General features: G+C 32.0%; 2 protein-coding genes across 2 annotated transcripts; both read left to right on the plus strand.

Annotated features, from left to right (window-relative positions):
* Positions 1-6,869: 6,869 nt before the first annotated feature.
* Positions 6,870-7,942, plus strand: HELRODRAFT_167757 (hypothetical protein; the record flags this gene model as incomplete). Its single annotated transcript, XM_009013498.1, has 2 exons — positions 6,870-6,957; positions 7,071-7,942. The coding sequence occupies 2 exons, from the start codon at positions 6,870-6,872 to the stop codon at positions 7,940-7,942; spliced, it is 960 nt and encodes a 319-aa protein (XP_009011746.1).
* A 4,948-nt stretch (positions 7,943-12,890) lies between these two features.
* On the plus strand, positions 12,891-15,644 carry HELRODRAFT_167758 (hypothetical protein; the record flags this gene model as incomplete). The annotated part of the gene is made up of 4 exons (XM_009013499.1): positions 12,891-13,103; positions 14,557-14,696; positions 15,124-15,262; positions 15,432-15,644. 4 exons carry the CDS (start codon positions 12,891-12,893, stop codon positions 15,642-15,644), a joined length of 705 nt encoding a protein of 234 aa, XP_009011747.1.
* Between the last annotated feature and the right edge of the window lie 465 nt (positions 15,645-16,109).

A 16,109-nucleotide genomic window follows, 5' to 3' on the forward strand; every position in this document is an offset into this window, starting at 1 on the left:
TTTCGTGCTCTTTGTACAATTGTTTCCTATGCAGGTGTATGCATGGTCTTATGCTCTTATGTGTGGATGGGCTGGTCATAGCACGAACTATATCTAATACGTATCTTGCTCAAGTTTGGTGTTTGTGTATGTGTGGTCTCATGCATGTATTATGTAAGGTTCAAGTGTGTAAATGTGTGGTCTCCAGTGTGGTTGGTCGTAGGACGTTGGTATTTGGAACCTAGTTGGTATGACATGTGAACCAAGCGCATGCGTTTAATTGTAAGCAGCATTATGACATGCAGTACACAATCTACCTTGTACGTGCTGTAGTACGTTTGGTTGATATGTATTATGGTGTCACTAATATGTGAAGTATGTTGTGAATAGCACAAACGGTAGGCGAAGTATATGTGAAGTATGTTGTGAATAGCACAAACGGTTTTGCCTTGAGTAAGTTGTATTTTGTAAACGTATGTTGCCCAGAAAACGTATGCGTATGCACATTGTACATGTATTTGTGGCATGTTATACGAACAAGTTAGGTACGCGTGTTATATTGTATATATCACGCAAGGCATATTGTGTACAGTAAATGATGTGTCTGGTGTATAATATGTGTGGTAGGTCCATTCAACGCCACATCTAAAGCGCTAAGTTACATGTGCTGGCTAAATGGTACATTTGGTTCAGTTTTCCAGTCGGTTTGGCTCCAATGAAAAAATCTTATTTTATGACTTTATTTCTTGTTTTAAAAGAACATCATTCAAACATTTAAACATTAAAATAAAGCAACGAACTCTTACTCTAACATAACGCAGTGGAATCTACCATAAAAACTCTTAAGTAAATATTTAAAAAGAACTCTAGCAGCGGCAAATATAACAGGGTTACCACCCTTGAGTGCTGCTTGGCGGCTTTCTGTTTACTTTTATTTTAAATGTTCAAATTTTGAGTTCTATTCCGATAAAATTCTGCCCTTCATAACTTTCGGTGGCAGGCCATCCTAAACTTAGGGAACTGACTGTCAAAACCACCACTTGCAACAGAATTTTTAAAATATAATAAAACACAATAATCAAAACTAAAAAAATGGACACAGGACTAACAAAATGGAAACATTACAAACAAATGTTTGTATATTAGAAATGAATAATTGTCACACAGAGTTTAATGCATTACTCCAGTATTGGGAGCTGGTGAAGTTTGAGGATAATTGAGTAGCTCAAACGTTAACCGAATTTAAACCGAAACGACTTTAGTTAATTTGTTTTTGTCTGGCTTATTGGTTTGACCCTCAAAATGGTCAGACAGTAAGCGAGTGTCGATACAATGTTAGATATCCGGAAATGTTCTACATGAAAAATGGATCTGATGTGATATGATAATAATGCTGAAAACTTATTCGTCAAAAGAAGGTTGCTTATCAAAATTCAAATTCGGGTTATGCTACTGTTTAACATGTTTATAAAAAATCTTTTGATAAAAGCTGTACAATTCATTAAGATGACAATTTAATATAACTATTTCTATTGCTGTGTTTTTTAGTACCAAATAAAGATCCAATGAATAAATAATTTGAAATAAAATATTTTCTTTCATTATATTCCCAATGTGAAGGACTGCATATTTAATATTCAACACTATTTTAAAGTTTCATTTGGATGTTTTTGTTGGGATCAATAATATCGACAACTGTGAAAACAAACAGCAGCACGTGGCAGTGAGGGAATCAATGGAAAGTTTCGCCAATGACACTTTCCAAATAATAATCAGCATCGGACTAAAATGTATTGCCATAGCAACATTTTTAAATTTACATCATTACCTGTACAGTATTTTTTGCAACAATTTTAATCTAGAAAAGATTATTATGAATACAAATTTGTTTTTGATGTATTATCCTTTCAATTAGTTTCCAATTACCAAATTTGAAGCGAACGATTTTGCTACATTCTTTTATGACAAAATTAAAAATGTACGAGAATCGATGGTGTATGATGAGAAGTTTAATCATTCATCTGGTGTCTGCTGCAGCAACTTGTTTTCAGTTTTTCCTGTTTATGACGAAAGCGAAATTGTTGAAGCAGTTTTGAACTCTCCATCTAAAACATGTTCACTGGATTGTGTTCCTTCACACTTTTTCAAAAAATATGTAGGATTGTTTTCAAAATATTTGACTGATCTTATAAACTTATGTTTACGTACTGGTGAGTTTCCGGTTATGTTGAAGCATGCTACAATTCTACAATTTGACAATTCTGATCTTAATAATTATAGACCGGTTTCAAATCTGTCGTTCTTGTCAAAATTAATTGAAAGATTAGTTTCTAATGAGCTTATGAAACACTTAGATAAAAACAATTTGTTACCGGTATATCAGTCAGGCTATAGAAGACATCATTCTACTGAAACTGCTTTGTTGCATGTGTTATCTAAGTTGCATGAAAATATAAACAAAAGTAAACCATCTCTTCTTGGATTCTTAGATATGAGTTCGGCATTTGACTGTGTTGACCATTGCATTCTTCTAAAACGTCTTAATCATAGATTTGGAATAACTGGCTCTGTCGAACAATGGTTTCGGTCGTACTTAAAAAACAGAACTCAACAGGTAATCTACAAGAATAAGACCTCTTCGGTTCAAACGATAAGATTTGGTGTTCCACAGGGCTCGGTTCTCGGACCGATCTTGTTTATTCTTTACACCTCTGAAATTATTGAGGCGATCGGATTACATGGTTTGGAGTGTCATGCATTTGCAGATGATATTCAGCTATTTGCCACAGAATCCAATAGCAACTTTCATCTTGCAGTTGATCGTTTTGTTAAATGTTTGGTCGAGATCAAGAAATGGATGGCAAATAATCGTTTTAAGCTCAATCAAAGTAAGACGCAAATTCTTCTGGTTGGAACTTGGCAACAGCTGTTTAGAATTAAAATTAATTCAGTTATCATTGAGGTCTCAAATATAAACTCTATTCCCAAAGCTACAAACTTGGGTGTCATTTTTGATTCTAGACTGGCAATGACTGAACATATCAAGTTTTTACATGGTACTGCAACCCTACAACTGCGAAAATTAAAAATAATCCGCAAAAGCTTAACCAAAGATGTTATTCAAAGTTTAGTGCATTCGTTTATTCATTCTAGACTGGATTACTGCAACAGCCTATTTTATGGTTTGCCTGAAAAATCGTTATCTGTGCTTCAGTCAATTCAGAATCGAGCAGCTAAGATCGTGGTTGGTGCGAAAAAGTTTGACCATGTCACCCCGATATTCAGAGAACTGCACTGGTTGATGGTCAAAAAAAGAATTTTGTTCAAAATATCAACAATCATGTTCAAATGTATAAAGGGAATGGCGCCAGTTTATTTGAAAGAAATGCATGCACCGAAACAACTGTCTTTTAAAAATGTCTGCTTAAGGTCTGATGATAACAACTTGTTATGTGTGCCCCAAACCAACTTGAAAATGGCTGAGAGAAGTTTTTCAGTATGTGGACTAGCCGTTTGGAATAGTCTACCAAGTCATCTAAGACAGCCCGAACTGACAGAAAAATTGTTCAAGAAATTATTGAAATCATTTTTGTTTTCATTATAACATTTTAAGAATTGGTTTATCGTAGCAATTCAAATGTTTTTTTTTTTTTTTTTTTTTAGACAGTGCTTTTGAGAAACATTTTGTTTGTAATTAGCGCTATACAAATTTTCGAATAATAATAATAATAATATACATATATGCTTGTATTTAACATACACAACACACGCATGAATGAGTTGCTGATGATCGATCCGGAATTTGTACCCAACACAAAATAAAGATAATTGCGATAGTCGTCATTTCATTCTATGTCATTGGGTCCCATGATTCATTCTTTCATTCGTCATAACATTACAATTAAATAAATCAGTTTGCCTGTCATTAGGTTAAAATGGCATACTGAGATTTGTTAATATTTTGTGTGATAATATTGCTTAAGACTTGAAATTACTAAAAATTATTGATAGTTTTTATCTGCATCGTTTTTATTTTGGTTCGGATTGATAAATTTCTAAACCGCAGTCTATTCCAAATTTAAATTTTTCTCTAAACCCCATTACAATGCTCTTTTGTTGAACCTGTTGTTGTTTTCTTGCTTCTCAACAACTCTGATTTTCTTTTCTAACTCCTTTCGTCTCAATCTCTCTTGAGATTCCTGTCGCGTTTCAAAACACTAAGTGCGCTTTCTTTTAAACGTTGATTAAATGGCGTTAATAACATTTTGTAAATGATTAGATGGCTAGCTGGTTGATTGAATATCAATTGATTAATATTGACTCATTGATTAATATTGACCCAAAAGTTTTAAAAATATCGACAAATAATTTAATTGTTGCACAAATTATTCACATGATTATTATCAATATTTTTATTCTGAAAAAAATTCCACTTTAAAATATTGTACACTTTTATTATTTTTAAAAAAGTCATCCGCGTGTCTAAAGAGGATGATGTTCCATCCAGAAAGAATGGAGAAAATGATGTTCCATCCAGCTTCCATTTCGCTGAGACCTACCTCAGTTGCTGCATTAAAATACGAATGCATAAATAAGAGGCTGGCGGCTTACGTGCTTTATTATATTCGGTGCTTGTGTACGTGGCGATATCTCAAGTGAATTGTTATCTTGATGGTGCGTGGCAACAATGATAACGACATAGATGTCAATGATGATATCTCTGTCGATGCTGACCTGACGACCATGACCAATAACAATGCTGCTGATAGTAGACTGAACAATAAAATAAAAAATTGAAATCTATGAATGACAGTTGAACGAAAGAAATGAATAATAAACTTTGTTGTAATTATTATTGTTATTTCTCTAATATGTATTTATATAACATTATTTTTTTTATTATTATTTTATTTGCTTCCTCGTTATAATTGTAGAATTACAGCATTGTAAATTAAACTCGCCAGGTCGCAGTGAAGTATTTGATGTCGTTTCTAGTGTTACTAACGTTCATGCGATGGTGACAGGTTTGAAATATTTGAATAACTTTCATCCTTCAATTCATACAAGTATTTCAACAATCAAACTTAAGCTTGCGCGTCAATTAGATAGCTGATCCAAATAATCTCTATATGAATTTGAATGCGAATAGAACTATAGTTTTGTTTAAAAAATGGCGTAGACATTTTTATACAAGTGCCTATGCGTTATCCATAACGCGAAAGCATGCAACGCAAAGGCATCATTTACGTGCATTAAGGATTCTTAGCGATGCGCGCAATCATACAAGCCAGTGTACACACCTACATACATACTCACGCACATATGCACGCGCACACACACACATACACAAACATGCTTCTATGTGATGATCATGCAAGCTGTGTTTTACTGTCAGTATCATACAAATAGGTTCCCAATTGTGAGGACGCGTTTGCATGTATATGCGTTCGTCTGTATAAGCATTATTACGCTGCTTCCATATGATGTTTATGCTTATTTTAAAGAGGACTTCAATAGAATATACACGCATGTCTGTGATCTCTCTACATCAAACTTCTATTGAGAAACGTGTTTGAAATTTTATATGCCAGATGAAGTGATGCATTGAAGCCATCAAACGTTTAAAAGCACTAAGCATGTTCCATGTTGTCTGTAGTATCTGAGTTATTCAATGTTGAGTAGAACCATTTTTATTCTATTTAAAACGAAAATTAAACTCGTATTGCAAATAATGCAATCTATATCAATAAAAAGTTGTTTTAGTTACAAAAATTATCAATAACTTTCAACAACATGACAAAACAAACAGTTCGCAAACTGAATGCATTCGAGTGAAGAAGGTTGAACAGTGGGCAAGCGGCAACGTTGAACGAGTGAGTGCCTACCATGAGATTGCTGAATGGCAATACACGCTGCACATCAAGTGTTATGAAGAATCGAATGGAATTAATTCACGAAATTAATTTCTTTCCAGCAGTGATGTTCCATTTATTTTTAACGTCAACGTCGTACTGGTTGTTATCTGTTGTTGTAGCCATTGAAGTGGCTGCGTTGGCTGCTCCTACTATCAAGTTCTATGTTTAGTTCAACATTAAATTTTGATACGGAAGCACTTCAACATTTCTACGAAAATTTAATAAATGTGACAAAGTTGTATCTTTGTTAGATGTTGATAAATTTTAAACATAAAATTCGTTTATATATGCAACTATATAAATTGAATGAACGATGCATTTCGTCGAATGACGATACATTTTATTGCAAACTGACAATGAAACCATCATAATGCACTACCATTGAAATTCAATATACAGCCATTCAATGAGTTGGCGTTTTATGTATATTGATTTCATTAAAAAAATTCCTGATAAATTGTTCGTTTGTTCTAATGAATTTTAAATAATGCAAAACAAACTCCTGTTTAAATAATGATCAACAATCATAAAGTATTTCATTATTGTGAAGAAATTTTTATTTAAGCGTTAAGAAACGGACACAGGGGTGAAGTTTAAAATGTATGTTTTCCACTATTATTAAGTTTGAATTGCGCAGAAAATTTATTTTCAGCCAATATATTCTTTAATGAACAACATAAACTCATGATTTTCATAATAATTTAAAACCTGAATATAATGATAGAATGTTAGCACACACACACACACACACGCACACACACACACACACACCTCATCAAATCATTGCAACAACCTGTTCGTGTTTATATGTGACGTGTTCATATGTTGCAGAAATGTTTTGATTGAGTGAATGTTTACATCAAACATGTTCACGTGTTATTAACTACGCGTCAAAAGGCTACAGTATAAGGATGAAAATGTTCGGATAAGCAGTTTTTCAATTAATTTATTTTAAATTAAATATCAATCAAAAAAATGATTTCATTTCTGAACATGAATATAATTTTTATGTTTATAATTTTGCATTTGATTCCGTTGTTCACAACTTTCAGTACAAAACAAAGTTAGTTTGCAGTTTTTAATATCGTGCTAAGATAAATGATTATTAAAATCTAAGTGTCTGACTTTTGATTTCGAAAAATAAGTTTTTTTAAAAAATTTCTTTGCTTTTCAAAGATTGGAAAAATGAAACCGCCAAGGACACAAACTTGGACGATCAGCTAGAAGCCATGTTGCACGGAGGCGAGCTGCATGTACACGACAACAAACCGCAGCATGAAACAACAGAGGAAAAATCCAAATTTCCTGACATGGCAGAACAATTGGATGCTCTGCTGCACGGTGGAGAGGAGCATGTCCACTCGGGAAAACATCGCTCTTTTGAACCAGCCAACGATAAAATTCCTTTTGGCACGTTTGACCAGGAGGCAGTTCTCCACGGAGGAGATGCACACGTTCATTCGAGGACCACCATTTCTAATAAGGAACCGAATGAAGAAGTTGTTGGAGCTGCCGATCCGGAGCACATTTTACATGGCGAGAAGGTTCATGGAAGGCACGAAAAGTTGAAAACAACCACAAAACATGACGACGACGGTGTTAATCATAACGTTGATAATGAACTGGAGGCGCTGCTACATGGAGGAGATGGTCATGTTCACGAGAGGAATGACAGAACAACAACAGATGCCGTTGAGTTCAAAGTAGCTAACCCAGAACACATGCTCCACGAAAGTGCGTACGATCCGCACCAGCATGAACAGGAGTTGGAAGAGCAGGCAGCAGATGGAAGTAGACCCCTTCAAGAATTCGATCCAACAGTTGTGCAGCACGAACCGCAAGAAATTAAAGCAACCATCGGCACTATGAATGAAGTTGATTATTTGGATTATAAAAAGTGGAAAAAAGGAAAAAAGAAAGCAAGTTCGTGGTTGAATGGATTCAGTTACATGAGTGACAAACTTTTATACAATTTCAATTCTATAAAGCAACGACTTTTTGGGTCAGATAACATTAAAAACGATACAATTAAACACGATGAACCTTGACATGAATGGGCAGTCGTATTAAAAATATATTTATGATGGCATATTTTTATTCAGTAATCATAAGACGACAAATATTTCCAAATCATAGATATTTCATTTTTAGACAAAAATAAATTGTTAGAGAGATATAATTAAACCAGGAAACGATAGGAAAGGCTGGATGCAACAGCTTGTGATGATAAAACTCTCTGTAGCATGTGCATTAACGTCGATACTGTTCATTTGTTTATACGCGTACAATAGAAATACTGTACATTGAAACATTCTATTGATTTGTATACGTGTTGATTATATTATATTTTAAAATATCGTAACACGTGGAAGTTGAACATTTTACTTTCAAGTAAATTATATTAATTAACTAATTAATAATTAATTAATTAATTAACTCATTCAAATTGCTTATTTTATATAATAGGAGACAAAATTAATTAAGTCCTTTTAAACAAACACAATTTAGTCAGCCGAAATAGCGAATATAGATTTATTGCATCGATTTTGAATATTTTCGCGCGCTGGTATCAATGTGTTAATTTAATTATAACGTCTGACGTCATTCAATAACTCATTTGTTATTTTGCCGCTTTTTGTGATTTTTGAAATTATTAACTTCGGTATTAAAAGTATTTCGGTTTTGCGATTTTCTAATGCGTGATGCGGAAATATAAGCCATCTCATTAACTTATTCATCATTCATTCATTAGGCACCATATGTTATCATCCCATCACGACACTCGGAATATCATCATCATATCTTCAAAACCAGCAGCTTCTGTTCCAAGTTTAAATTCAAACAACCATTTGAAACCATTTAAATTCTCATTCAAGTTCCATTGTAAACGTTGTTAGCATTAGTGATAACCATTTCGTTAAACTTTTTTAAAATGGTATAAATAGCTAGGCTTTCATATTAATCTGGAGTATGTTTTGTGGAACCTTAATAAAAACCCTACTTAAATTATTCTCAAAATTGAAATTTAGATGAAAATTTTCAAGCCAACTCTATTGTAAATTGTTGGATGTGCCACGAAGATAAGAGTTGTAGACAGACTAATAGAAACTCCAAAATTTACAAACAGTTTTTTTTAATTTTGAGCTCAATTTATTATAAATATCTCTTAAGCTCCGAAGTTCTTTTCTAAAGTTACGTATATTACAAAAATAATAATTACTTCAGTCTAAAGCATTGGATGTTTATAAACTAAAGCTGCTCGCTAGGTTGTTGGTAGCAGTCAAACTTTTCTTTGCCACTAAAATACACCAACACTTTTATACTTAGAATCTTTATTTAATATTAAGAAAATCATTTCTGAATTAAAATATTTGAACATTTGAACAATAACTCTTAGTTGTTTACATACGAAACTACTATAAAATTCTGAAAGTATTCTATGTCCAAGATTCAAACAAACCAAATAATTTCAAACGTGAATAAAAAATGTATGTTGTATCCATGGATTATATATATCCATCCATGGTTTTATCCCTCCAGCAATTGTTAATTTTGTTTTTAAAGTTTATAATGCAATAAAATGAAACCTTGAATTTGGATTTTCAAGCTAGAATTATCCTATTTTATTTTTTTTTTACTGAATACTTAACTGGCTGCAAAGATGGAGATGACGATCAACGTTTAATTTACAACTGTAGTTCATAAATGCCTGAAGATGATTGGTTGGGTTAATTCAAGTACTATAGTTCAATTCCTGTAATAATTTTTATAAAAACACTTTTAATTATATTTCATTATTTTTTTTATTTTTAAATTGTTTAGAATTTCAAAACTGATTAAAATTTCTTAAGTAGATTAGTTCGTTTAATAAGGCTTTACAATAAATATTGAACAACATTTTATTCGAACTTTTTATTTTGAAATTTAATTTTTCAAAAACGAAGACCAGAAAATAAGTAGCGTTCCGTGCTTGCCTGCTCCCATCGGCGAAGCCACAAAATGGTACTTTTGTAATTTGGACGCTGCTGGTAGATAAGTCATGTTAAACTGATATAATCGTAAATAATATCCATTCGGAAAAATAACAAAGAAAACTTCGGAAAAGCACTACAGAACACCGTAAATTTTAAGTCAAATCGGAAACGCTTAAAACAAATTAATTAATAATTAGTATTTGTTAAGGTTGAATATAACTAACTATCGTCGTGCACACACCCCATGTTGAATATTCATATGTATTTTGAAAAATACAAAAAATAATCCAAATTCTTCAAATTTAATGAATAAATTGTTGAAGAAGGCTTTTTCAATGTACTGAAATGCCGTAAACTGCACTATAAAAATTAACAGATACATTTAAAATGCAAGAACTCAATTACGTTTTGGTGCATGAAATAAACAGAAGAAACAGTTTAAATTAAAAAACGTGCTAACGCCAGAGATTTAATCTGCTTTATTTAATTAACGGCAAAAATTGTATACATTTTTATTTTTTTTTGCCATTCCCAGATGGGTCTGATAATGAAAAAAAATTTTCAACTGTTGATATTCCTACACAAGTCACAAAGAAGCATACATGTAAACATACAAAACTCAAACAAACGCCTTTATGCTATAGGCACTGTGAGTGCAGCGTGCCCGTTCACACACACACACACACACAGACACGCAGACACACACACCCACTCAAACACACACACACAGACATGCGTACATTTATGGGAGAAGGATATAATAAGTGGTTTTTGTTTATTTAATTCTTTGACTGAGCCATCAAAACAAATGTGACATAGTTCGTTTGTTCAACGGTATTTCTATTGAAAACAAATTATTAGTGATTCAATCTGGATCGTATAATCCACATATACTTACTAGGTACGACTGCTGCTGTTTTAAAGAAGATCAGTTCTGAAGGAGATTTTTCAATTTTGAGTGAGTATATGCGGAATCGTACGTGATGGAGTTGAACTGATATGATGTGACCTACGCCCATCCACCTTCCATGGCTCATACGTTAAAAGGAAATTTTTCGCCAGCTACTTAAAAAAATTGCGTCAATTAAATGCCGTTCGTAGAAAAGAAAAATATTTCTCTGAAAAAAAAACTATAAATAGTAAATCAAATACGACTTACAAGGACAAAAACATTACTTTGTCAGAAAAGCGTCTGCTGTACAAAAAACAATTTAATCAACAACTGTATAAGATGAAGAAGAACAGAACATCTGCAAAGTACATTAACTTTAAGACATCAAAACGTGAAGAAGCATTCACACGAGGTCTTATGGAAAACAGATCTTTTCAGTTTATTTAAATGTATGTGTGTTTGTTTGTTTGAGTGACTGTGTGTGCGTGCGTGCGTGTACGCAACGAGTTTGCTTGCTGATAAGTTTGTGGGTTATAACTATAACAATATCCATCTCTTAAGATCTGCTCTCTCTCTCTCTCTCTCTCTTTCTCTCTCTCTTCCCTCTCTCTCTCTCTCTCTCTTTCTGGATCTCTTTTCACATTAACATGCACATGCACACAATTCAAATTTCAATTGTATGCGTACGTAAATGAGTATGTACGTGTTTCAATCTGCAACAAAGGGTGACGACGTGTGTGATGTTCAGTGATCGTAGAGTGGAGAGAATGATGAGAATGATGCATGCACGTTATGTTACGCACGTTCCTCGTTATGTAACGTTGAAGAAACAGAACAGATTCATCACAGCATTGAAGAGTTTGCTGCGACGAATCCGCTACTAAATTATACAAATTGTCTGATAAGGTTCTGAAGGAAGGATCTTGAAAGTTTCAATGATGTGTCATTTCTTTCCGTGACAAATTTTTAGCCTTTAAAAGTGAATCAGATGCTGCCAGTTTTAACAAAAATTTTCGAAAAATTCTTAGAAAGAAAGGAATAATGGTAAAGGAATGATGTGAAACATGTGCTGACTCATGATTTCACTCCACTTAATTCGTCGACAGGCGCACAACGATAATATGGGGATTAAGTGATTGTTTCAATGGGTAGAGTTTATTCAATTATCTTAACTGGGAACATATTTCATTTCGGATGGTGCATGTTATTCCACCACTCTCCAGCTCCAACTACAAACAGATTGTTAAAATGAACTTTCACAAACAATTTTTATTTTATTAGACAATTATGATAAAGTCGTATAAAATGTACAAAAACTACTGGTAATCATTAATTATGAATGTGAAACAAATATTTGAAAGATGAAATCGGATTTCAAAATAAGGGAGCGACATACAAAACAAATATACAAGATGGGAAAATATGTCACAAACAAAATCACGTAAAATACAGATAAATGTGTGTACAATACACACACACATATATATACATATATATGTATGTGTGTATATATATATATATATATATATATATGAAACATGCAGTACATCAGTACATGCACATTTGGTTAGACATTAAATTTTATTCAAAATTTTAAATTTTATTCAAAATTTTCAAATGATGAGTAACAAGATGTAGTAACTGTGATGATGCTGGGGAGTGTTAACATGATAATTTATAAGGCACTTATCGCACGCGTTTTTCAATTTTAACTGTAGTACATGCATACATTCGCCAACGGAAAGATATTGCACGCACAATTATATTCATGTACATATAAATATATACACGCACACACACACACACACACACACACGTTATACACTAGAATGCATAGATATATCAAATTACACGTACACATTATCATGTATAGCGAGGCTCACGCACACACATGTATAATTTGGAAGTACGTATATTACAAAGTTTGGTAACAATAAATGAAGATGCCAGTTTTATGTACGCAGAGTTCATAGTAGCTGGCTTTGCTGGCTAGAGTAACATTTACTTGTTATTAATTTTATAATTTTTCAATTTAAGTTTTTTATTATAATAGTTTTTGAACAATAGTGTTATATTAAATAATTCTTATTTTGATCATTTGATTTGTAACAAACTAATCGCAACACCACAATGCAGTTTAAGACTGCTTATAATGTTTTTAAGATTGTTTTAGTGGTGATATTGGTTGAAATAAGTGTTGTTAACTGTGTAAGTGAAGAGGAGTTGTTTGCCTTTGGAGAAGATGTGGATGATAATTATATGGCGAGTGGAGATGAAACATTTGCTGAAGTCGATCTACCTTCAATTTTCTACTATCTCGATGATGAACAGGAATCCCTCGTGGTAAAAATTAAGTTTTTAAAATTTCAAATTAAATTGGCATGTGCGAATAACGATATAATTAATTAAATAAAATATAAATAAATAGAAATATTAAAACAGTGTGTTTCTCAATTGTGTTTTATTCATTTGAAAGCGTGATTCAATTATAAAAAATTAAACTAATAAAAATATTTACACAAAGAGCAGTTTCTTCAAGCCCTTGACCATTTGTTAAACACCATTGATTAACCTAAATAGATACAAAAATTTATTTCAATCATAATCAACAATTTTTCACCTCATTGCATCATCATATAAAATATACTGCCATTGTAATTGTATGATATACATGTGCACACATATTGCTCATATATATTAAAAGTGGACCGAATTTGTTAATTCATTCCAAGTCATTTCTATTTTTATCTTTATTTCTCATTTTATTTCCGTTTATTATGATGCCTAGTAGAAATTTTTCCATTTCCTTCCATTCCAAAAAAGCCATTCCTATTTCCTCCAGTTTACCTTCTTCTATTCACAACTCATAATAATAATTTTCCTTTCAAAAGCGGCAATATGTGGTTATATATATAGGCAATATAGGTTAGCTGACAAATCAATTAGTTCAATTTCTTTAAAAATAACGGACTACAACGTTAAAATGTCCTACTTGAGTACTATTTTTTTAAACATAACTTTTTCACATTTTAATGTCTCTATCTTCGCAAGCATGCATGCAAGTTATTCTTCCACAGGTAAAAAAAGGTGTAATGAAGATTGATGTTGGAAATGGGGTTGATCTGAAATCTAGAGTATTGCAGATGAATAGGGGCCGTAATTTGTTAAACTTATATTTTGCAAATAAACAAGAAAAAGAGAAACAATTATGCCACCGAGAATTTTGGATTATCAAAATTTTAAATATCAATGTATGTGGTTCATCCGTCATTTGATTGAGCAAGGTTTTCAGAGAATGTTATAGAAAATATAATGAAAATAGCTTAGAAAAGATTCTTTGTTAATTTAAAATTATGAAAACGCGACGTAACAGTTGCTGTTGATGTATTAAAAAAATTAAAAGAAGGGCAAAGATAACAATAATTTTAAGCAGTTACCTTGAAAACTGTCTTAATAATGGGTGGACAAATAATGGACAGAAGATAGTGATTTAAGTTAAAGTCGAGGTTAAGAATATTAAATAAAAATCGTCTCTTCAGAAAAATGTTTTGTTGAAGAATTGTTAATTTTCAAAATCTTAAAACTTGAGGTAGATTTTTCAAAATTTGAAAACTTTGAAAAAAATTTGCGAGGAAAGGCCATTTGACTTTGAAATAAATTTAAATTGAATTTCTATTAAGTTCAAGCTTCTAATAAAGGTGTAAATAGAAACTAACATTTAAAATTGCAATGTTCAATTTAATATTGAATTGCAATGCTTTACGTGTGGCTGAGTATGATGAACATTTTATTTAAGGTACACTCGAATGGTTTCGTATCGTTTGCTGCACCAATACCTGGCTTCAGAGAAGATCTGAAGATTCCTTTTTATCATCCATACATTGCACCCTTTTATGCTGATGTCGACACAACAGTCTCAGGAAGAGTTTATCACAGGTTTTCATAAATACGCAATTTTACGATTTTAATAAATAATGAAATCAGCTTAACGAAAATAAAAATTGATCAATAGATTTGCTTTAATATATGTTTCTAGTTGAAAATATATTTAGTCTTCAGCAAATTACTGAGCAAAATAATTCCATTGTATGCGATAATGAATTAGAATTGTCCAAGATAAGTTAAATTTGATGAAAATATAACAAATCGAAATCATAGAAATTAATTATTATTCTAGAATGTGTCCTAATCTATTTTTTAAGTTCAAATTAAATGGTGTTTAAATTGTTGAAATAAGAGACAAATTTTATTTGAAAAACTTAACTGAAGTTGTTTGTTGAAAATTTATAAATAGAATACCATTAATATGTTTAAAACATTAATAGTTCGCTAAACAAATCTAATGGTTTCGAAAAATTGACAGAAAAACTAGAGATGCCAATTTATTGGAAAAAGCCACAACTTATATAAGAAAAGCTTTTCCGTATCACCAATTTCAACTTGAATGGCTATTCATCGCCACTTGGAGTGGGGTTGGACATTACAAGGGAGCGTCTGATCAGGTTTTTGATAAAATTTCTTTTTTTTCTATAACTTGTCGTTATGATTTCATCTTGATAAAAATCTTTACTGACACTTAATTTCATCCAAAAATTTACTCGACGAATCAAAGTACCTTGAATTTTATAGAATAGATATTGGTTATAAACAGACATGTCGTATACCTATCAGGTTAACACGTTCCAAACGGTCTTAGCGTCGGGAGGAGAGAAATCTTACGTTTTAATCCTTTACCCAACTGCTGGCATTTCTTGGTTCCAGATGGAAGGAAGGCACAGCGGAGAGATGGTGCTTGCGCAGGCTGGTTTGGACGCGGGCAGCAACAATCAGTACTACCTTCTGCCTGGACAGGGCACTCCAGATATTCGTTATTTGGATAGGTAGTTGTTGCCTAGCGTTTTATTTCAGAACTTTTTATTGTTTTTAACTTTAAACCTCAACTCAATTTTTCGTTTACTGGTTGAAAATAACTTTTTTGTATAAGAGAAATCGGTTAGTGTAAAATAATATATTTGTTGATATTCGAATGAATAAAAAACAAATATTTATTATATTCAACGCCTAAAAATTAGATTTTGTCTTTATATTTCATGTAATAATTTACATTTTAAACAAACTTTACTTAAACTATAATGTTCAGGACGAAAGTTTAAGCGTTCATATAAGATAGATTATCAAATTATCATATCAATGTGAATGCAATTGTGGCATTATTTTATTTTTAAATAACACAAATAAACAAGAGATATCTAACTTTAGTAATTTTGCATGTATAATTAAATAATACAAAAAGTATAAAATTTTATGCAACTCAATTATTATAAAAACTTTATTGCAACGAACGCAATT

The sequence above is a fragment of the Helobdella robusta genome, assembly GCF_000326865.2.
Source record: "Helobdella robusta unplaced genomic scaffold HELROscaffold_12, whole genome shotgun sequence".
Classification (NCBI taxonomy): domain Eukaryota; kingdom Metazoa; phylum Annelida; class Clitellata; order Rhynchobdellida; family Glossiphoniidae; genus Helobdella; species Helobdella robusta.